This window comes from Vanacampus margaritifer, chromosome 1 (assembly GCF_051991255.1).
Source record: "Vanacampus margaritifer isolate UIUO_Vmar chromosome 1, RoL_Vmar_1.0, whole genome shotgun sequence".
NCBI classification, from domain to species: Eukaryota; Metazoa; Chordata; class Actinopteri; order Syngnathiformes; family Syngnathidae; genus Vanacampus; species Vanacampus margaritifer.
Window position 1 is genome coordinate 55,987,664 of NC_135432.1, and position 23,917 is coordinate 56,011,580.

Here is a 23,917-nt window from a genome sequence, read left to right on the forward strand (position 1 = left end):
TGATGTTGGCATTGGGTGATGCCATTTCGTATAACATTAAGTACATTTCGCAGTGGCATTACTCATATTGACCGACCATCTGATTCTTACCTCCCAAAAATGATTAGAAATGTGTTCATTTAAATTAGTTTGTTTATCACCACATTTTTATTTGCAGGAGTAACCTTAACACTTTATTTGTATCTATATTCATTTGGTTTTAATTGTTATTAGTTGAACTATTTAAATTATCAAGTAAATTTAGCAACCATACAAATGCATGTATGTGTATGTTTTTTTTTTTTTTAAACGTTTTGCAATCGTGCCTTGATTTTCACTTGTAGTTTTAATATTTTATAGTATCATTACTGAAGGCTTCAGATTTTAACTTCCCAACCAGTCATTCTCAAATATACTTTTGCAGCTAGTTAGGTAGGCCATGTTTTTATAACTTCGACAAAAAATATATTGGCATCATTTAAGTGGAAACGCGGTCATTTGAGCCTTTCAGTAACTTTTCAAAGTTTATATACGTTTTAAAACACACATGAAAAAAAACAGCTAAATCTGTTGCTAGATGCTTTTCCGCAGAGAAGTTAATAAAGCAAATGCAGCAACGTGCTAAATTAGCATCGGCTGCGCAGTTTGCACCGACGTCACGTGACTCCGCCTCGCGCCTAAAGACCACTTTACCCGAAAACGACAATTTAGAAGAGACATCTCAACAAGCTGCACCATGACGGGCGCTTTCACGGCCGAGCAAATTTCCAACTGGTTCACCTCCGGGTCCACGTTTGCCAACATAAAGCTCACAGAAGAAGTGGTCGAAAAGACAGTGTCTGAGACGTCGTCGAATGAGACAAGGTAGGATCGTTTTTAAGCATCATAAAGTTCAACTTAACCATCCCAAGCTAGCTTGTTGGAGCTTTGCCCCGCAGGTGCGCTAATTTCATGCACTAGTAAAATCAAATTTTTATGTAGGCCTACTACTTTTTATGTCGCAAACATAAGAAATATAAAATTTGCCTTTTTTTTGCAGAATATGACGGATCGAAAAGAAAAGTATATATTTTTATAATGCTCGAATGCTGTTCTTGGCAAATAATGCAGCCGTTTTGAAAGCACGCAAAAGCACCTTAATAATGTGTATATAATTTATATATGTGTGCATACATTTGTAGTGTGTGTGTGTGTTTAATGGTATAAACAAATACAATTATTGCTTTCATTTGAGTAATTTTATTACATATTTTATTCGGTAATACATGGGTTCACCCAATTTAAAACAACTCTACTGTATATTTTAGGGCTGCACAATATTGGAAAAACATGCAAAATTTGATATGGGTGTTGGATAGCGCGATAGCGATATTATTGTGATATTTAACAGGTCTCTAAAGAAATTATATTTTCATTATCTAATTACATGCGAGGACCCTCCTCCCCCCAAAAAGCATTAGTGTTCCCTCGCTATAACGCGGTTCACTTTTCGTGGGCTCGCTGTTTGGTGGATTTTTTGAAAGTGCAATTTTACATGCATTTTTTATACAGTAATGTACCTATTTTATTAAATTTATGAAGGTTTGAACTCTGAGAATTAGGGCTGCACGATATTGGAAAGATATGCAATATTATTGCGATATTTAATATCTAAAGAAATTATATTTTCATTAATTAAATAAAAAAACTTTAAATGTGAAATATGAGCAGATTATGTGCAGTAATTTGATCTAAACATTGTAATTGAGGCTAAATTTATGAAGTGCAAACACTTAACAAACCATAAACATGCGAGGACCAAAAAAAAACAAAAAAAAAAACATTGCAGTGTTCCCTCGCTATATTGCGGATTCACTTTTCGCGGCCTCGCTGTCTTGCAGATTTTTTTAAGTGGAATTTTACATGCATTTTTTTACAGTAATGTGCCTATTTTATAAAATGTATGAAGGTTTGAACATTGAGAATGTTTAAATGAGAGAAATGTGACAAAATGTAAATGCCTCAATGAGAAAACTGTATAAACTGTGTGGTGGAGTTTTTTAGAGCCTTAAAACCTTTATAATAAATGTAAAACATTAAGCTAACTACTTCGCGGATTTCATTTATTGCGGGTAACACTGTACTCCTAAACAGTTAATTTATTTAAGCATAACCATGGGTAAGTGACAACCATGACATTTCCAAGAGCTTTAGCATGAGTGGTAAATTAAATAATATATACAAAAAATATATATAGTAATAATTCTTGAAAACAAAGTGCTTAAGATGCAAGTCTTCCCGTTTCAATGTTACACTGTAACAATGAAACAATTTTTTATGGTTACTAACCATAAAAACAACATTGCTTAAAAAAAAAAGAAGATTTTTTGCCATGAAGACCAGCATGTTGACTTTGGCCGGTTTTAAACAAGTACGCTGGCATGTAACTACAAAATTTTCTCCGAGGATGATCTGCTTGCAGGTATACAGACTGAGATACATTGGCAAGCTGCGGTAATAGCTTTGTGGCGCTTGGAAGTTTTCCCGCAAGGTGTGACGCTCGCAAAACTGTCATTAATGTTTATCGATTTGCTATTTTACAACTTGCCTTCACGATAGTAGTATTGGGACTCTGAAGACGGCTGTGTAGATTGGTTGCGTTCCAATCAATCTGCTGGTTGCTGTCAAGATGGCCGGCTAATAGCTGGTGGCCAACTCTCGCTACTCCTTTACTAACATGGCACCTGAGAAGGAACAGTTCGTTTGGGTAAGGTGACGGGACACAAAAATTCACGGCAAGCCGAAGATCAATTGGAAATTGACAAGTGTTTACTGAACATGCGTAGGCAATTGATTTTAAGAGCAGAATGTATTTTCTATCCAGTAGACATCATTTACATATTAACTCTGACTGGCAATGACGTTAAAAGACGTCATCCAAATTATTATTTTTTTTTTTTTGAAACGGGTGGAGGAAAGCCTTGGCCAGCTGTGGTGAAAGTTTCAAGCAGATCTAGTTAGCCTACTAACTATTTTTGGCCCCTAGATGGCAGCAATGACTCTCTTTTGACAAGATTGGGTAGGCGTCAGTAGAAGACGTGAGGCGGAGCTAGAGGGGACAATGGCTGGGGAAGGGAAGAGAACATGGTGACCGGTTGCAAGCAGCTCACGCTCAAGCAGTTTTTTTCAAAGACGAAAAGCATCGACCAACGCTAAAGAGCACATTGATGATGACGATGATCATCATCGATGATGATGATGGTGACTCCGAGGTTGGAAGCATTGACGTGGCAGTAGAAGACGTGAGGCGGAGCTAGATAAGATAAGATAAGATAAGATCCACTGATTGTCACACCCATCTAAGTGGGGCGAAATTTGTTCTGAAGAAGCGAACAATGGCGACCGGTTGCAAGCAGCTCACACTTGGGAATTTTTTTCAAAGACGAAAGGCATCGACCAACGCTAAAGACCACATTGATGACGACGATGATCATCATCGAAGTTGGAAGCGTTGACGCGGCGGCTATGACGACGTCATAAAGGTTCACCGGCTAGCGATGCTAACACCGGAAAACGCGGAGCACAACCGAGCACTTCTGCACAGGCGACGACGTTCAATCGGACGACGAAGAGTACCCCGAGTCCAATGCATATTCATCGTTGGAATGGGTACAGTCTGCTACTTGCTATTCCCCGAAAAAAAAAGGCCGTCAAGAAAGTGTAACGTCTGCACGCGAAAGGGACAATCTGCAGTGAAACTACTCTGTTGTGCAAATCCTGCTCCCTCTCCTTGCACGCAGGGGAGTGTTACAAAAAGAAAAACTGTATTTGAAACATCCACATAATTGTAAATAGTACCACAGTTGCACACATTTGTAAATAGTTTGTGAAATTGTTTTGTCAAATTGTTACACTGTTGAATGGAAATAAACGTATTTTGCAATCTAAAAACACTTTTTCATTGTTGGTGAAAGCGTTTTACAGAAGTAAAGCACTATTTAGGTGTTTGTGGCATCATTCATGGACAAAAAGAAGTGTACAATTCACTAGAGTGCATGAAATAACATCGTTTCACAAAAAGCTCTTTTTCTCCGCTTTTTGTTTCAAAACAGAGCATTTCAGTGAAACTAATCATTTTCTATTGTTGATTACTGAAGAACGGAATAAGGTAGAAACAAACTTTTTTTTTCTGATGAACGATGAGTTCAATCTTTCATTTGGTAGTATGTGTGTTTCCATTGTCCAAACACAACATTTTCTGTGGACCTTGAAAGATCAGTCAAAATGCTTAAATCGTCTGGCACTGGCGACATCCCGTTTCTGAAAACGTCTGGCAGTCAAAGAGTTAATCTAGACCACATATTCATTGAGAAAAGTGTCCTCGTGGTGTGTTACATGCCTCTATTGGCCTCATTGGAACTGGATAATAATATGGAAGTTCCCACTCCCTTTTTACTCTGAGCCAACTGGCGTACCGCATGGCTTTGTCCACATATCCGGACACAGTTGGGATCTCCTCCCTCAGCTTTTCATCACTACTGCTTTCTTTGGCAACGTGCTGCTCTACTTTGTTGCGGCTTGTCCATAACCCCGTTGTTGGGAGCTGCTTCGCCTTGCCTGAGAGGCTGCATTCTTCACCACGTTGTCTTTGGTCGATGTCTCTTAGCACCAGCTTGAAGACGGCGACGAGCTCCCATGGCATCACTTTGCTGGCTGCAAGCACCTCATGAAACCTGTGGAATAACATTTTTAAAAAGATCCTGAAAAGATGTTCTCAAAAGTTAAAATTTTTTTCAAACCCTCGGATCTGCTCACTACAGTATTAGCCATAGAAAATTTCAATTATATACTCAAGACGAAGCAGACGCTCACTTATCATGCACTAAATAATTAATTTAATTCATGCTTTTCTTATCAAACACTATTTGTTTTAAGGATAATAAAGACATAAGAATATATAAGAAAATAATTCCTCTACAATTTGGGAAAGAACATATTTTAAAGTTAAAACATTTTTAAGTCAACCATTCAGTCATACATTAGCTCTAAGTGTTCTTGGAAATGCTACGAATCTGTTCTCATGATGCCTTTAAGGCACTTCTTCACCTTCACCTCGTGTTCACATGACCTGATAGTGTGACATTAACACACGGTGGCTTTGTTGGCAGCCTGCTCTGCCTCACTCCCCCCCTTGGGCTCATGTGCGCTTCGCCTGCTGTCAGGCTGCATTTTGATGGCGAAGCAGCTATCTGCTGCTGACAGCATGCTAATGTGGGGATCTCAGAGGATGGCATAGTTTCTACAAAACACCTGGAGAGCACTGCTGCAGCGTGGACCGGCGGGATGCTGGCGCACAGCACTTCCAGTTGGTTTAGCTCTGATGTGGGGATGAGGGTCTTCCACCTGGGGCACCTCTGGAAACACGGGTGATCCACAGCGCTGTGGGCGGCAAGCCTGTGCCCCAGCTCCAGCATCCTGGTAGTGCACTCGCGCTCCAGCACATGCCATAAAAGCTCTCGGATCAACTCATGGCTTGCTCGGTCCCCAGGGCGGGTCTGAGATGAGGTTTCAGTCTTTGTGGATGGGTCATGGGACCATTTTGGCCATCTGAAGAGTGGCATAGCCAGGACAGCACTGAAACACTGAAGAATAGGAATGGATGAGCCTGTGAGGCAATTTGTAAAAACAACTATCGGTGTCACTTCAGATTTGAGAAGTCAGAAATAATCAGAAAATAAGAGATTCTCAATTTATTTAACACCTTTTAATAATCTTCATGAAAAAAGATGGATTGTCTTTTGTGCTTCATGAAAATAAGAACATCTACTTTTGGATAATTACTAAACAATACCACCAAACAAGCAATAATTTATTAATAAATAGTAAATGGGAAAAACAATGCAAAGTAAAATTGTATCTGATTATTTGATTTATCGATGGAATAAATGATAGAATAATCAATTCTAAAAATATTTAATAGTGGCAGCCTTACTTCAAACTTAAATGTAGCCAGTTAGTCAAAGGAAGCTTTAAATGTAGACTGAAAAACTAAGACTGAATGTCTAAAACCACTGTTTTCTTACAATAAAAAGCAAGAAAAAGGTCAATACTTACAAAACCAGGCGAACTGCAAACGAGTTCTCGCAGAATAAAAGCTCCTACATCAGTCCTCTACATCTTTTGCTTGTCCAGTACAGTCCAAGTTTTTTTGCGGCAGTATTTGCTCTGTGCTGTTGTTATTCTGTTATGACCATCATCAGTGCCATTGCCTGTTGTCCTGCCGTCTTCCAGGAGAGTTAGTCACGCTGTGGCTTGCGAGGGCTGTCACCTCCGCTCGGTCAGCTGCTTTGTGCTTGCACCAGTGAGGCAGAGGAAGGAAAGAGGGCGAATGTGTGGCGTGTGCATGTTGAAGTACCATTAGGGTTTGTGCCTCCCTTTGCTTAGGGGCAAGTGAGGGCAAAGGCTAAAGCCCTGGCCAAAGCAAAGAAAAAGGGACAAGAGATGGCCCTGAGTGATTGTTTTGTTGAAAACACTACTTCACTTTTATATTTTTATGCAGGATCGTGAGTGATCGGCGGTAACAATGAATACACAGAGACTGATATACTGTGCTAGAACAAATGTGCCTTTTATTCCCCGCAAACAGCAATCAACACACTTCATCGCAAAAGCAGCATAATATGATCATCATCAGCGCTTACCTTGACACTAGACCGGAGAGCCGACGGTCCGGGTAGAACGAGCTGCAAAACGGCTGGGCGATCGTACGTATCCCACAGCTGACTCTACCCACACCGTGTGCCACTCCGTCTTTTATTCGTTAACAAAAAGTTGTGTGCGTGAGAAACCGGTCACCCTCGAAAACATGTTTCCGAAGCAGGGAGGACTGTAGTATAAACAAGGAAGAGTTCCCAGGTTGATTCCGCCCTTTATTTACAAATTGTTGGGCACCTGGATTCGTACAACAGTTCAGGACAACAACATATCCTTATATAAGAGGTTACATGAGGACATATCAAACCATGATTATTTTCCTTTCAGTGATGAACTCGAATTTTGTGGTTACAGTAATTTCTGGACTATAAGCCACTACCTTCTTCACTTGCATTCGACCCTGTGGTGCGGCTTATCCATCAGATCACAAGGGGGTGCACTATGAAGGAAACTCAAGAGTGTCACGCAGAGCAAAACAAACCAAGTGAGCTCTATTACAGTCGGAGAGACAGAACAAGAGCGAGACATTTTGCGCCCTCATTATGGAAAAGAAAGTAGCGCGAACCACCGGTGCGGTAACAACAAAACACCTGCGGCTTACAGTCAGGTGCGGCTTATGTGTAGCAAACTCCAGTATTCCCCAAATTTTGCTAGCGCGGCTTTTAATCATGCGCCTTATAGTCCAGGAATAACTGTAGTTCGTCTTCCAAGTTGAATAAATATTAACATGTGTGCTTCTCAACATGTACTCAAATTGTTTCCTCCCGGAGAAAATAGCTACTACAATTACTATTTATCCTGATTTTAATGCCAATGTAATTTTACTTTATTCAGTCAAATGTCATGACCACAAGAGTGTGTTTAAGCAATAAATGGAACATTAAATGGCATTTAAATTCCTGTACCAAGTTAAAGCACGTTTACTAGGTGTGGGGAATCACGACACAAACATTGAGAACAAACGGCAGAACGATTATGTAAAAATAGACTAACAATTGGTGTAAGGTGGTGCGTTAACTTTCATTCATCATGACAAGTGACAGAATAAAACCGTCAAAGTTTACTTTACAATTACTTAAAGTTACGTGAATTGTTGGCTTTATAATTGCTGCATTCATCCAAATAATGGCAAAGGGATCATATGATCCATAAATTATCTACTGAGCTTTATTGGTTTGTGTGTATTGTATGCAAATATGCTTGTGCAATGATAATCACAATTGTCAAGTTTATCTGAACACTTCAGAAAAATTGAGTCAGTAAAGATGGCATTCTCCTTCTATTATCAGTCCTGATAAAGACGACCAAACAAGTTTGAATAAGAAAAAAGATGACCAACCAAGTGAGTATGAAAATCTCTATGCAGTTGTCAATTCACATAATTCAATGTACCATTCCGCCCCCCCCCCCCCCCCATCATAAGCAATGAACAATTTCATGCTCCATTATCTGAATCCTTTTAGGAAGCAGCCCTCCTCCACTTGAAAGCTGCAAGTATCCCAGCTTCCCCATTACCAAAAACAGATGGGAGGTAAAATGTGGAGTCCATTTTCTGTTTGCACAGAGCTTCAGTGTGTGTGTGTGTGTGTGACCTCATTCACGTTGGAAGTTTTTATCCCCTGGACTTAGAATAAAACATGCTTTTTGCAGCAGCATTTCAAATTCATAGGTTTAATACTGAACTTTCCATTTTGGCTTGGTATTTATTAAATAAGCACATCAATTTGCTCTGCTGTATGACTTTTTAAATTCAGCCTAATGAAGCTTTGTGTGTGCGCGCATGCGTGCTTGTGCTCCCTTCCAGCTGATTTCTCTCATAGAAAACAACTCTGTCGTGATTATTCGAGGAGCCACAGGCAGTGGCAAGACCACCCAGCTGCCACAGTACATTCTGGACCACTACAATGACAAAAATGCCTCTTGCAACATTGCGGTCACGCAACCACGCAAAATTGGTGCCACCAGTATTGCTCGATGGGTCGCCACTCAAAGAAAGTGTACCTGCGGTAGTCTGGTTGGATATCAGGTCGGTGCAACATATATTTTTCAAATCTACTACAATCTGACTTGCAGTATTAACACGATAATTACTGCAGACCCGTAGCACAATGATGTTTCCATTTGATTAAGTGCCAAGTAACAGCATTAATTTGGTAACATGCAGATCAAAGCAACCTGTTTCACATCAAGGTATGGTTGTGAGGTGGGGGTGTAGAGGATAGTAATAATTTTTCTTTATTTCTTTTTTAGGTTTACCATTGCAAAATTAGGGCGCCTAGTTGCCCAAATTGGTCACATTTTTAGAGCCCTACCACCAGCAAACATTGCTATCTTAAGCCATTAATGTTCAATTTGTGCACTTACATTTTGCTTTAAGGAGTTTTCCCTCCATTCCTACCTTTTTTATTTTGTTCAAGTTATGCTCTCCTTGAATGAAAGCTCTCTTCTAAAATGTACTTCGCTGCAGCAGTGGATTTGTTCTCAAGTCACTCTGACATGCGTCATCATCCCCGCTCCCTGTGAACACACACATTGTGGGGTTGCGTATGTACTGTACATGTGGTTAAATCAATTCCACAGTCTATAATAGATGTAGGAATTATTATAGATTTATTAAGGTAAACCAGGAGGTATAATGAGGTATAAATCTGATAGACATTGTGGCTATAAGCTGCACATGAGTTAAGTTGAGTATAACCTTATTAAATAAACAAGTGTCATATCTTCATTTTAGGTTGGACTGGAGAAGATGGCTACTGAGCACACCCGACTCATCTACATGACTACAGGAGTGCTGCTGGAAAAACTGATTAATGCCAAGACCCTCACAGAGTACTCTCATATTTTTATTGATGAGGTATATAAACATTGTATCAAAATTGAAATGTTTCAAATCTTTAAAAATTTGGACAAATTAACAACTCTTGCTTAATTAAGGTTCATGAGCGTACTGAGGAGATGGACTTTCTCTTGCTGATTGTGAGGAGACTCCTTAGCACCAACTCTCGTTACGTGAAGGTAAACAACATCTGTGGAATTCTGTGCAGTTAATGGAGTTGTCCTTAACAGTAGCCATTTTGTCCCAGATCATCCTCATGTCAGCCACCATCAACTGCAGACAATTTGCAGAGTACTTCAGCCTCCCTGTTCGTGGAAAGATGAGCCCGGCCTATGTGTTTGAGGTGGAGGGGACACCTTACGGCATTGAGGACTTTTACTTGGACGACCTTGAGGACTTGTGTCTAGTCAAATCAGAGGTGGGCATTTTCCAAAATGTTGCCGTTCCGTCATTCGTCCGGGCCCTGGGCACCCGTCCGTCATCGTCAGGCCATCATTTTTTTTTTTTCAAACTGAAGCCAACTGTTACCTGTATTGTAACCACGTTTCCGTCATGGCTTTCATCGCCACTATTTTAGGACCTACCGACATGTGGACATTCCGTCAGTACTGTCTGACGTGACAATCCTGGCAGTACGCCCACCCCTGCTTTTCAGTAATCAAATAAGCATTCATCATTATACCATCACTGTATTTAGTAGTTGAATCACCAAACAATATAAACAGTTCACATTCACATGAAACATCATTAAACTAGTTAGCATCCTAGCCAAAACTATTAACTAGCATAAACTGGTGTGACATCACACAAGAGCATACACGTATGCTATAGTGTACAATAAACACTTGACACCATCTTTTATTTATTTTTTATTTTTTTAAAGCTTTTTATCATTTGTCAGCAAAACGGGCGTCTGCCAGTGCTGTACTGATGGAATGCCCACCTCTGGGTGCAATATATAATGAATTCTGGCTGATGCTGTTGCTTTCCTTGGACATGGTTTTCTCGCGTGCTTTCATGCTTCTCGTTCCCAGCTGGATTCAGCACGTTTAGATGAAAGCTTTATCTCATCTAAGATGTACAACCTTGCCATCTACCTCATTGATAACTTTGATAAAATGGAGGGTGAGAATACCAGGTGATGACTCTTTGCACCAACATTACAAACAGAATTTTGGTAGCCTTATAAGAAGATTAGAAGAAGTGGTGGAGTGTGTTTGTGTGTTGGCAGCGCTGCAGAGAAAGAAGGCGGCATGAGCGCTTCAGTGAGAGGCAGTGTCCTTGTTTTCCTGCCCGGATTGTACGAGATAAGATATATGCAGCAAGCCCTGTCCGCGCTGGTCAACAAAAGGTCATTATATACATTATCCAAATCTATCAGTCTTTCAGACATTTTTTGTCACTTTAACCCCATTTAAGAAGCTTGGATGTCCTTGTTTTTTTTAGGTTGCAGGTTTTTGCTCTTCACTCCACTGTAACAATGGAGGAACAATATGGAGTATTCCTGCCTCCCGTACCTGGATACAGGAAGGTAAAATTGTGCCATGCTTCATATTTCTTGTCAGTTCATTATTCTAATGTTGTTCTGACCTTTGCAGGTCATTCTTTCAACCAACATTGCAGAAAGTTCAGTGACTGTGCCCGATGTCAAATATGGTAGGTTATTTTGCCTCTCTTACCCATTTTGGTCTAACCCTCATGATTTTGATCTAATCCCCAGGGCTGGGTTTAAAAAATTGATATGTCGATATTCCTTTTCATAGCCCAATATCGATTCATAAAACCTTGAATCGATACTTTTAAATATGGCTACCAAATGCAAATGTACCCCAAGCGGAGACCAGTGTTTTTGCCATTTATATTTACATAGTGCTGTGGTTGTAATCAATTACAATTATTATTTATTGTTTTGATCAGGTCATGTTCAGTAAAACATACATGATTAATGTAACTGCATTGGGTTCAATTTGAAATGTAAATATTCTTCTTTTTTTCATACTAATGCATCAAGTAAGAGTAAGAAATTTCTATTTGCGGCATTGATACTTCTGAGAATGTCTTCCATATAAAAGTAAAATTGGTACTGCATTGAATCGAAAATAAATGTGAATCGTGGATACAACCAAGTGTTTCTTTTCAATATACGACCAGTTTCAATACTTTGTTTCCTTTCTGTGCAGTTATTGATTTCTGCTTGGCCCGTCAGTTGGTTTGTGACAAGGAAACCAATTACCAATCTCTGCGTCTCACATGGGCATCCAAGACCAACTGTAACCAACGTAGAGGTACAGTACAAATATTACTAATTAATATTCTAATAAGTACAGTAAAGTATGTCATCATATGTTCTTCTTCTTTTCTTTTAGGAAGGGCAGGTCGAGTTTCCAAGGGCTACTGTTACCGACTTGTCAGCAAAGCCTTCTGGAGAGATGAAATCCCAGACTACATGATCCCTGAAATGCTGGTATGCACTTTTGATCGGTCATGGCACCCTCATGGTGTTCATCTTAATGCGCCCTGTGTGTCCTCTCAGCTTGCTCCCCTGTCCACCATACTGCTGAAGGTGAAGCTTCTGGACATGGGGGACCCTCGATCCCTCCTTTCGACAGCTCCCTCACCCCCCAACCTCAAGGAGATTATGAGGACTGTGCTTGAACTGAAAGAGGTGCGTGCATTTTGGGAAGGTTTTTGTCTCTCTCTATCTCTCTCTATATGACTCGCGGAGGCCTGACGATAAGCGTCCCATACTAGCCTTAGGAAAGAAAATTACTTCTGTATGTTCCATTAGTATTGAGTATGTATTAGTTATTATTAGGGTGACTCAAATTGAGAAGTGAATTGGCCGTTTAAAAAAACGAATGCCGAATCAGAATTTTTGGATTTAGTCACCAAAACAATAAAGCTAACTGGTGCATAGCATACAGTGTCATTTCTCCCTTCCCTCTCACCCGGCAAACACCGTCCTCTCTTCATGGGCCCGAGACGATAGGAAACCACAAACTTGTGAAGAGTGCTGCAGTGAGCAGTGCTCGTACTGTGTGAAAGTGTACCGCGTTCAAGTGAGCATTAAATTCAGCTGTTAAGCAGTCAGCCAATAAAGTCCAATATCAACACTTTTGAATACTTGCAGTTGACCTCGCACGCTGTCCTATCAAGGTAGACGAAACATGAAAATACCCAGATTAGCTTCATGCTAGCTAGCAGTTGCTATGACGCAAGGAGGAGGATTTGAAATTGGTCCAAATGAAGACCTTGAGTTCTGCTGTTGGCCACTGTACGGCGAGGGATCCTGGTGAGATCTACATAACAGTTTGAGTTTTGCAGTCTATAACAATTTGTGGAAAGCAGCTGTTCCTCAGGCTGGTGGCACATTTCCGGATGTTCCGCAGCCTCCTGCCTGAGGGAAGAGGATGTAAGAATGTGTGTGTGTGGTGGGCCTGTTTGATGATGCAGCAAGAGCCCTCTTTCTTGTAAGACAAATGCATCAAGTTACAATAGCAGCTGTTAAAAAGCCACTTCTGAGGACCAAGCGGAATTTGAAGCTGCTGGTTTCTCTCAAGGATGCAGGATTCTCCAGGTTCTTGCTTGTCGTGTATGAAACTACCGCTAGCCAGTGCTCACAAAGAAACGTGTGCAGTGGGCTTCGAAATGAATGGACTATTTTTCAGTTTTATTCACTGATAACTGCTGTGCTGCTCTAGATGGTCCAGGTGGATGCCGTTTCTGGATGGTTGAAAATAAACGGATAGAGTGTTTCAAAGAGAGGATAACCATTGACAAAGGTCATTTTTGATCAAAACGGCTTATTTTGAAAACAAGAACTCAATGTAATGAGTCATAAATGAGACAGATTTGTCAGCATTCTATAAAACTTGTTTTTGTTTTGGTGTGCATAATAATTTGGTAGGCACAGTGTATTTTGAGTAAATACTAAAAAAATAAAAATCCCCATCAATACAGAAGCCAATATGCTAAAAATATGCACTGTAATAGCATTGACTAATTGGTGCAAATGATCAAAAACACTATTTTCTTGATAATTTAGAACACAATGTATATCATGACCACTTGGGACATTATTCTCTTTTGCTCTGTAGATGGGGGCCCTGTCTGCTAAACAGGATGATAAATATCAAAATGAGGACGGTGAGCTGACGTTCCTGGGCCGAGTGCTGGCCCACTTACCTGTGGACCTTTACCTTGGCAAGATGATTGTCCTGGGCCACATTTTCGGTTGTCTAGAAGAGTGTCTCATCATAGGTCAGCCTGTCTACATTATCTTATTAAGTTGTTATTATTATTAAGTTACTGTATCAGAAAGTAAAGTGTAGTATTTTTTTTTTACACAAACTACACTAACACACACTAACTTTTATCATCAGCTGCTTGCAACTCTATGAAGAGTTTCTTTGCCATACCTTCGATGCAGCAGCTTGCCGGTCACAGGTGAGTCACATGCTTACTTTGTAGTCGTTGGAGCCCCTATGTTGACCTATATGTTGGGAGGGGATGGGGGGGGGTCATGTTTGTGAAAATCATTGTCTAATAATACATGCAGAGTAGCCATTTCTTATCACGCATATGTCCATATTTGGTCAAAACATGTTTCCACTTCCACCAACAGAACCCGAGCAATGGCCATATACTGTAATAAGAAATCAGACAGAAATGTTATTGTTACATCAGTCCCTTCACGGTCTTTATTTTCTCTTTTAAATATGATAAACAATCTTTATGCTACAGATTAAGCCTGAATTTCACCTTGTCTTCTGAATATTTGCGTTATAGGAGCAAGCTGGCCTTTGCCCAAGGAAGCCAAAGTGATTCCATAGCTTTTGTCAACACCTTCAAAGTAATGCTAATGTGCAAAATTACTTGGAAACTCATACATCTTTTGTTTTTATAAGGGATTTACTCGTTTTCTCATTCCTTCCCCATTGTTAGGCATGGCTCTCCTCCAAAAATCAAGGACAGCTGCGAAACATGAAGGTGCACGAAACAACTGAAAATAAACTGACACCTATTCATGTTTATTTTGTTTTTAAACTGAGCTCACCATTTATCGTCATTGGTCGCCATTAATGTAGCTGGTGTTCTGTGTGGTTGTCCTCTATCCTCAGGATGAACTGGTTTGGGGAAAAGAGAACTTTATTCAAATCAAGAGGATCCGAGAGGTACCTTTTTCAAAGGATTCACTTCATGGTCTTATATTTGAACTAAAGTAAAAAACTGTGATAAGCAAATCATGCGATGGCCTCCCTTTGGCAACCCCTGATGGGACAAGCTGGAAGTCACAACCTCAACTCTTCTCCCTTTACCATTATCTCCCTATCCAGGTTGCAGAGCTGTATTTTGAGCTGAAAGAACGTGTGCAACAGTTCAACATGCATGTGCCACAAAACAGCCAGCCTTCAGACTACACCAGCATACACACACAGAAGTTCATTCTTCAGGTTTGTGATGAACTTGATCATTTAGGGTCAGTTTCTCCCCTGTGTGCACGCACTCTTCCGTCAAACTTGGATCTTGTTGTTTGTTTTGTTGTTGTTGTTTTTTTTTGGGGGGGGGGGCACTGCTTAGTATTAACCCTGGAGAACCCACGGGGTCAAATTTGGCCCCTATAAATTCTGCTACTCAATTAACAAAGAGTGCCACTTCTGACCCCTGCATCTAGTGGATGAACATTGCCTTTACATGAGCCAAAGTGGTGGTGACAAGATGGCTAAAATGCAACAAATTAAAAAAAAAATTATATTGTTCAATGTAGCTGTGTATTTGATTGATTATTTTCTTAAATTCTAAATAGTTTACTGACAGTTTTTGTTAATCAGATTTTTCGAAATGTTACCCCTAAATCCCAAAGGGTCAAATTTCGCCCTAATCCTAAATTAGGGAATAAATTGAAAAAAAAACATAGAAAAAACATATTGTGGTGTTCAGTGAACTTATAGCAGTAATTTAATGTATAATTCATAATTTTCCAAAGAAGAAAAGGGTTCTTGGGTTCTCTAGGGTTAAAACAAATAAATGGCGCAATGGTGTGTTGGATTTGGAATCATTTGTAGGTTCGTAACATAAATTTAAGTGACTTGGTGTGGGGTGTGGCACAAGCTAGTTTTAGGCCCTGCTGATGTGATGACTTTCACTCTGCATGGACCTCTCTTATCCAGGTTGTCATTGCTGGTGCCTACTACCCCAACTACTTCCTCCAGGGGGAAATCGATGAAGATCTGACTTCTAGAGAGTTGAGTGGCTTAAACCCGAAAACGACAGTGATGGTATGTCGTAGAATATTGATTGTTTACTGAGCAGAGGGGTATTCCAGCATTTAGGTTAAAAACTCAGAGGAAGTTGACCTGGAATTATCTGTGTGAAATTCGATCCAGGTTGAAAAAAATTTCGACTCGGCCACTCTTTAAAAACTCTGTGAACCGGGCTAAATCCTTATTTTATACCGGTCTTTTCCCACCTGAAGCAAAACTTGTCCACGATCCCATCAATATTGAGACGCAACTGAATCTTAAATGATATGCTGCCATTTCCAAATTGAACTTGGATCAAACGGTATTGCTTTTCATCAAACACATCTTCATTATAACATTCTCTGGCTATATACGTAGCAACCTACCACATACGTGCAGACAATTTATTGTTGCATCAAGAAATGGCCTGATCATTTAGAATCTTCTTCCAGCACCTTCACCCCTCACTCAAGAAATGTCTTATCTTGTCCTTTACTCTGGGTACGGTGTACGCATCCAGCCAATTGTCATTAAGCACTTAACTGAGCTCAACTGTATTTTTTATCATTTAGGTTTTATTTGAAAGGGACAATGCACACAATTGATAACCACTGGTACAATAGCTGCGTAAATGCGCCGAAGTTAGCATACAGCTAATTTGCATTTGTAGTCCCTTGACAGGAAACATAAAATATAGACATGACATATCAACTAGTAATAAAAATCCTATATTCATTCACAACTCCACATTTAATCAACAGTCTCAAGTTCTTAAGTGCCAGTTGTGAGGCGACTTCCCTGAATTTGTAAGCTGTGTTACCCGTGTAGTGTCCCACCAGAGGGCAGTCAGTATACAGAACATCAAATGACACAGACTATACATGTTTAAATAGATTTTTAAAAAAACATCAACTATCCACTGGTTGAAATGGATCACATCACAGCTTTTGTCGTTGTTTTCCGCTATTTCTTTAATACTACTTGGTTGCCCAAAAATTATCCTACCCATAATGCACCACGCCGCACGAGATGTGAAAGTCACTTATTCCAAGATGGAATTATTAAAGTAACTTGCCATGTTTCTGTCTGTCTCCATGGTGGATCTACATTTCGGGCCTTGGTTAAAGATTTCATCAAGGTGAGAGTACTAATTCAGATCAGCTGTTCTAGACCAAAATGATCAGTTTTCAAGTTCAGGGGAAGCCACCTCAAAACTGCGATTATAATAATATGCTGCAAAATCATGTTGAACCTGCTGGAATACCTTTCAGGTCTTTCATCGAGACCTAATTTTTCGCTGTTGGGCCAGTGGCGCGTGATATCTTTTAAATATAACTTTAATACCAATAAAGAATGAAATACCATGACATGTTGTGCCCAGTTGAGGAACCTCCCCCCGTACAGTTTTCTTTACTACAAGCAGCTGCTGTCTCTGTTCCGCCAATGTGGACACGTCAAAGCCATTGCCTTTGATAACTCCAGGTAGTGAAATATTATTTTTTTATTTTTTTTATGTAAAAGAGACCACACTATCACTACAAATGTGTGTTTATGTGCACAGAGCATATGTGGAATTCTACAAGACATCGCAGGACTCTGCAGCACTTCCTGAGGTGTCGCTCGCCCTCCTCCTGGCCCAGCAGAAATCTGCCCTTGAGCTTTCTGTCTACCCTATAGACCAAATAGAAACCTGTGCTGGGAGCAGACAAATAACTCACTTGAAATATGCAAGGTATAGTTCTTTTCAGGTATTTCAGGAATTCAACTTTAGAACTTGATTTGACAAAAATCATAGGTTTGTAATGCATGTTAGGCAGTTTTTGTGCAAGTGGCAGCACAATAACACTGACAGTTTGTGTGATGCTCCTGTGTAGGGTGAATGTTGACTTACAAAACCAATCAGTCCTGCCTGTGGGAGTGGTGAACAGCACCCTTGACCCAGACAAACTGCCCCCCAACCTCAGTTTTGTGGTGAACGTCACTATGGTCTGCATTCTTCCTCATTGTAATATTTCAAGCACATTGGGCTGTCTCAATATTTGGATGCGTTTGCTGCAGGTGGTGGATGTGGGTCATTTCTGGGGATTCCGGGCAGATGAAGACAGCTTGCAGAAGCAGCGCCAACTGACAGGAGAGATCAACATGCGCACCTTGCAGCCTGTGACCGTGTCGCTCTATCCCAACTTTCTTTGCCTGGCGCCTTACGCTGATGTAAATGACCAGAGCCTCTACTACCGGGCCAAGATCCTGCACATACGTGGAAACACAGTGGAGGTAGCCGCGGATGACAATTTTCTCTCAACGATTTCCTACTAATCGAGTAGTGGCATGGCATCTTCTGTTCTTGCGTTGGGTTCCTCTTCCATTCCAAAAACATGCGTGTTAGGTTCAGTGATAACTTGAAATTGTCCATAGTGGTGAATTCTTGTCTGTGTGTGTGCCTTGCGATTGGCTTTGTGAACAGTCTATGGTCCAGCTTCTCTCAGACGGGATAAGTCCTCTCACCAATGACCTTAATGAGCACAAATGGTACAGAAATTGGATTTATGTCTCGCCTCATATATCCTCAGCATATCACACTTTCATAGTCCTGACAGTTTTTGTAGATTGAGGTCGTGTAACATACAAAGTACATCATGCTAATTCATGACTCATTCTTTTCCATGTTCCACATGAAAGTGGACTCAAGCAAAGGATGTTTTTGTTTTGCAGGTGTTCTTCTTGGACTTTGGTAACACAGTGTCTGTCCAGTGCAACAGCCTGAGGGAGCTCCCATCTGACCTCCAGTCTCACCCCTTCCAGGTATCAGCAGTATGGCTTAACCACTCAACTCTTCATTTTTCGGCGTGTTGATGAACAGAAAGACAACTGTCCTTCTCCAACTCTCAGGCTCAGGAGTTCCAAGTGATCGAAATGCGTCCGTCAGCAGACTCCATCATATTTGGCAACCGCTGGAGCAGCCGTGCCCGTCATCGATTCATGGCACTGGTGAAAGGCCACTCTGTCATTGTGTCACTCTACTCTGTTCTCCACGAAGTGATGCGTGTGCAGCTGCTCATCGGCAAGGAGACCACAAACAGAAGCATCGTCGACATGTTTATGGAAGAGGGCTACGCCATCCATGCTGAAGAAAGCTTCGACTCCAAGGTAAACTCATCATTCAGAAGTCAACTACTAGATTGCACAATATTGTAGAAATGTGGTGCTAGTTCACAGAACTATCAAGATGTTCACACAGATAAAATTGTTGGTACCCTTTTGTCAAAAACACACAATTGTGACAATTGCTGTTATCCTTTCCTGGGTGTTTCTATAGCTGTGTGTTTTGGGTAAATTATCTTGCTGGAAGATCCCAGACCTTCGTCTGAGACCAGCTTTCTGACACGAGGCAGCCCATTTCTTTCCAGAATGATTTCATTGTACCTTTCATAGATTCAAGATTTATGCCAGATGAAACAAAGCAGCCCCAGAGCCTCCTGACAGTGTTCTTTTCTTGGTAGGCTTAATTTTTGCATCTGAACATAGAGGTGATGCGCCTGGCCAAAAAGCTCCAGTTTTGTTCCCCCTGGAGCTTTGTGGTTCGTTATTTCTTGTGGCAAATTCCATTTCTGCGGTTCAGTGTGGTACACATCTTGTCAAAGTTGTCACCAAACAGCACTCTGGCTACTTGACACCCTAAACAAGTTTTTTATTAACAACAATTTAGCTCAGCTGTGTATTTTAACATGGACTCCTATATTCAATCGTAGATCCAATAGATGTTTTAAGATTCTGTCTCTGTTTTTCATCTTTGCCCTGCAGCAAAACCACGAGGTGCTGATTTCTCTGTACAGAGACATCAAAACGGGCATGTATGTCCCCAATTCCGTCAGCAGCTCCTGGAAGGATCGCAAGAAAGAGGAGAAGGAGCTCATCGACTGCCTCCTTTCTCACTTTTCCAAGATCACGCCTTATTGCAGGACAAAGGCAAGATATGATTTAGGGGGAACTAAACCCAAGATGTCAAAACTTTCTTTTAAGTTTTAAATTGAAATTATTATTATTTTTTTTTTACTTTTCTTTTGATATGTTGCACCCATAATCTAAATCTCCATTTGCCATTTGTGTTAACGTCACCGAACTACATTTGAATTCATTCACATCTTCCGTTTTTTCCCAAAAACATGCCATCGTCAAACAAATAAAAAAATAAAATTTCATCAAAATGTTAAATTGAAATTGAGGGCGAGAGACACCTCAGAAAGGGTTGCAAGAAATACAAACTAAAAAATATGTACAACATGTCTCCAAGCTAGATTTTTGTTTTTCATTTTTGAAATATAATTACCACGTGTGTGCTCCTCCAAGCAGATCACCTGAACACAGGGCGTCAAAGTGAATTACTAAATGGGGCAGAACTTTGCCGACATGTCTTAAATCAGGGATGTGATTTTTCCGCTAATTCGCGGAATTCCGCTTTTTTTTATCTCCCCCCCCCCCCCCCCAATTTTTTTTTTTTTTTTTTTTTTTTTTGTAGTTCATTGTGTATGCACATGACTCCGACAGATAACATCTTCTGCTATAACAAAGACATTTGTGGTATGCTCTAATATGAGTTACTTTTCATTTGGTCATGATACAATTATTTGTTCATGAAATTTGAACTCTTCAACATTATTTATGTGTTAACTTAGTAATCACATTAGTTAGATATGATGATATTCTCAGTGATAGTTTTTAAAAGCAAAGACAGTCCAATGTTTTTGAATGTGACTGATTTTGAGTTGACTAAATGTTAAAAATAAAAACTAAACTAAAAAATGTTGCCATTTTATATGGGATAGTTCAATATACATTGAAAATTTATGCTGTTGTTTTGTCTATTTCTTTGTCATGTGAGTGCATTGAAAGTACTTAAAAACACGGAAAACCCATGAGCTCCGGAGGGCTTTGCCCCCCGTGTCCCCCCACCAGGGCACTGCCCTGGACCTAGCTGGGTGCCAGCGGCCCCCAGACCCCCGGCTAAATTTTCAGATAATTTCACTTTGGTCAAATCACATCCCTGTTAAATGATCGATTACGACGGTATTACGAACAAATGCACATGTTGGCGAAGGTATTAATTTGCAACGTTCGCAGCTCGGTGGGATATGGGCTTTAAAGGCTTGAGAGCATTTTTGCATCTTGAAAATATTGATGAATTGTGTATTCAGAGTGATGGCAGAAATTTTGCTGTGACCGTTTCCAGGAGATGGTGCAGCTTTAAATTACAAAAACTAATCATTTTTGGGCACATCAAATCTGGGTAACAAGAACACAAAGAGGAGTGACAAAAGCTCCGAATCACTACACGAGTGTATTAATTACAACTGAGGTGTTCTAAATTATTGCTTTCCCCGCAGGTTCGTCTGCTAGGACCAAGCAGTCCTCACAAAATCCAATTCCACTGCTTGTACCACCAAATGTACACCAAGTACGTTTGTCATGCCCAAAGGGCCCAATTCAAATCCAGAGGTCATTGCGCCTGCTAATTAACGAGCTGTGTCTTTCTCCCAGGCCCGTGTCCATAGAGCGAAGCAGCGTCAACAACATGGCTCTGAATGTAAACCCTCACTACAAGCACCAGAGAATGCTGGTAGCCGGGAGCGTGTTCGTCAATCCGACAGGTGCCATGGAAATGCAAGCATGCCTCTAAAACTACAGTGACAGTGATCGGTGATTCCCAACCAGCCTGTCATGAACATTAGTGTGATATTAGAGATTACTAGGTGTGATGTGGGAAGTGATCCAATTTCACTTAATTGGCCAGAAAAATCATTTGTTTACTACAGTTATCTTTGTTGATTTATTTGTCAGTGACTTGCGTGGTCGGTGTGCCATGAGATATTTTTTTCAATCAATAAAGGTTGGGAAATTCTTCATACCAAACCATTTATAGCCTGAATGTGAAGTTGACCTCTTAATGAACTAAAATAAGAAATGTAAATCATGCCACCTTAAGAATGAACACTGAACAGTATGCAAATGTTTTTGTCTTTTTTTGTCTTGTCCACCGCCTAATGTTTTAATATGTTACTACTGCATTGTGTTGCAGGTAACAACATTCTTCCAAGAGACACCACCCTCATGCCAGACATCCCTGGACTACCTGCCATTGTTACCATGCTCTTCACCCCCATCATGGAGTTGCGGTTAGTTCCACATGGACATATCCACTGCACTGACAGAGACGGCAAAATAATAAGCAGTAATACATCGTGGGGGTTGCGTTCCAGGCCACTCCTGTAACGATAAAGAAATACTCCATATGCATGTTTTAATACCATTTATGTAACTTTTTTTTTTTTAAGTCTTTAACACACATTTGATTTTAGAGCGCAAGAGCAATGGATAGCGCAAAATATTGTGCAGTAAAGTGCAACAGTGTACCGATCCGTGTGTTTGCAAGTACTGTAGACAATCGAGTTTTCCCCTCCTAATTACAAACTTGGCTCACAATAGACATCAATAATCATGCCCCAAAATGAACATTGTGAAAGGAATCTACTAGTTTTTTCCTGTAGCATTTAAAAGCAAAAACTAGGCTGTGCAGGCCACTTCCAGGTCTTTGTTCTTTGTGCATCATCATCAGCTTTCAGATTTACACCATCTCCGAGGAAGTTGTATGCTACCATCTAGTGGGCAAGAATAGAATTACATCCAGCATGGACGAGATTTAGAACCGTTATTAGACTCCAAAAGAGATGCATGAACTAACGGGACTGTGAACCTGCGATGGAGGAGGATTTACTGGACTCCTTTCAGGTTCTTTCCATTTTCTTTTAGCACTAATGAAGAGAAGACTCACTACACCGGCGCACTCTGTGGTTTGGGCTGGAACAATGAAACACAACGAGGCATCCTGCCTGACCGTGACATTGAATTGGCCTTTGATGTTGAGTTTGATTTTGAAGACATCACTGAGGTAATAGCAAAGCTTTATTGTTTATATGTAAAGAAATCCAATTTGAAAGCTGTATCAACGGCAATAATGCTTAGTTTTCATTGGCACATAGAGTTGTAAGAGGCTTTACTCCTTGTGTAGTGTATCTAAGCATATATTGTATCATTAACATTAAAACATAAAAAAAAAATATATATATATGGATCAACTTATTACAATTAATACCGGTAGATGAAATTCCTAAAAAGTACAGACTTGAATCTCACCTGCAAGATGTGGTCAATGTGTACTAACACAATCGGCTTTCCACAGTGTTGTCACTTTTTCAGCTGTTTGACTTTTTTGTCGCACGGGTGTCTTCAGATAAATGCTTTGCGAGTGGCAATCAACAATCTGGCGTGCGAAGGGTCGAGTGGCACCATGCACTTGGCGTCCGACAAGATAGGACAATTCCAGGAGGACTGTCGTGAACGTCTCATTAGGTCCCGCCCACACTCCTGCACACTTTGTCAGAAGTTTAACGAAAACAAGACATTCATGAGCTGTTTTGTATAGATTGTTTACCAAGCCACCTGCAAGGGAAGCTGTCACGCCAGTGTACTTTGAGAAAGCAGGCAGATGGAACCTGGTATGGTGGCCATTGGTCCTTTTTTATTCTTTTGTTATCCTGAGACCCGTTATTGAGTTTGTTGTTATGCCACACTCTTGCGTTGTGCTCTTTTTTTTCCCCACAGGTTGAGCCTTCGCTCAAAATAGACGTCGCTGAGGTTGACACACGAAAATCAAGAGTTCTCTTTGAGATGCATCCCCTCATTCTCCTCAACAACTGATTATATACTAGCTGCATTTGCACACACTGTCCGTTATACTTTAATTCAAGAGTTCAAGATTTATTTTCTGTTCCAGTGGGGCTGCAGCTTTGAATTTCCTAGTTTCCTATTTTTATACACATTGCCATGTAAAGGTTTGTGGCTTTATCTTTGTTGAGGTTTATTGTTGAGATAAGTTTGTTATCTTGTCCAAATAATTCCACAGCAGAGGGTCAATAAAAATAATCGGTTCCAACAGATGATACTTGCCAATCATTCTTAAACCCTGTGACCTTACTTGTCACTACGCACACACAGTAATCCAAGATACGTGCTTTCATTACCTTGATTTGTTTATATTTAGAGCCCCCTAATAGGCAAATATATCAACACCGATGAGAAAATGTGACCATATCAGTAAGTCAACCATGGA

General features: G+C 40.4%; 2 protein-coding genes across 4 annotated transcripts; one reads left to right on the forward strand and one right to left on the reverse strand.

Moving 5' to 3' along the window:
* Window positions 1-622: 622 nt before the first annotated feature.
* tdrd9 (tudor domain containing 9) lies at window positions 623-23,744 on the forward strand. The gene is made up of 35 exons (XM_077555420.1): window positions 623-843; window positions 7,962-8,014; window positions 8,136-8,203; window positions 8,477-8,698; window positions 9,407-9,529; window positions 9,610-9,690; window positions 9,759-9,929; window positions 10,546-10,649; window positions 10,743-10,862; window positions 10,958-11,042; window positions 11,110-11,167; window positions 11,692-11,796; window positions 11,878-11,975; window positions 12,045-12,176; window positions 13,609-13,771; window positions 13,894-13,957; window positions 14,300-14,363; window positions 14,456-14,500; window positions 14,632-14,685; window positions 14,848-14,964; window positions 15,682-15,789; window positions 17,135-17,235; window positions 17,315-17,485; window positions 17,628-17,739; window positions 17,812-18,027; window positions 18,466-18,555; window positions 18,643-18,900; window positions 19,555-19,719; window positions 21,135-21,205; window positions 21,289-21,398; window positions 21,827-21,923; window positions 22,558-22,696; window positions 23,039-23,157; window positions 23,231-23,303; window positions 23,410-23,744. Exons 1-35 carry the CDS (start codon window positions 716-718, stop codon window positions 23,503-23,505), a joined length of 3,981 nt encoding a protein of 1,326 aa, XP_077411546.1. The 5' UTR covers window positions 623-715; the 3' UTR covers window positions 23,506-23,744.
* Window positions 1,214-6,323, reverse strand: rd3l (RD3 like). 3 transcript variants are annotated; one of them, XM_077555422.1, is made up of 4 exons: window positions 6,073-6,323; window positions 5,071-5,600; window positions 4,358-4,691; window positions 1,214-2,702 (listed from the first exon to the last, which is right to left on the reverse strand). In XM_077555422.1, the coding sequence occupies exons 2-4, from the start codon at window positions 5,577-5,579 to the stop codon at window positions 2,691-2,693; spliced, it is 855 nt and encodes a 284-aa protein (XP_077411548.1). In that variant the 5' UTR covers window positions 5,580-5,600; window positions 6,073-6,323; the 3' UTR covers window positions 1,214-2,690. The 3 variants fall into 3 exon arrangements, with proteins under 3 accessions (XP_077411548.1, XP_077411549.1, XP_077411547.1); XM_077555423.1 differs by having other exon boundaries at window positions 1,214-4,691; window positions 5,269-5,600; XM_077555421.1 differs by having other exon boundaries at window positions 1,214-4,691.
* Window positions 23,745-23,917: the final 173 nt, after the last annotated feature.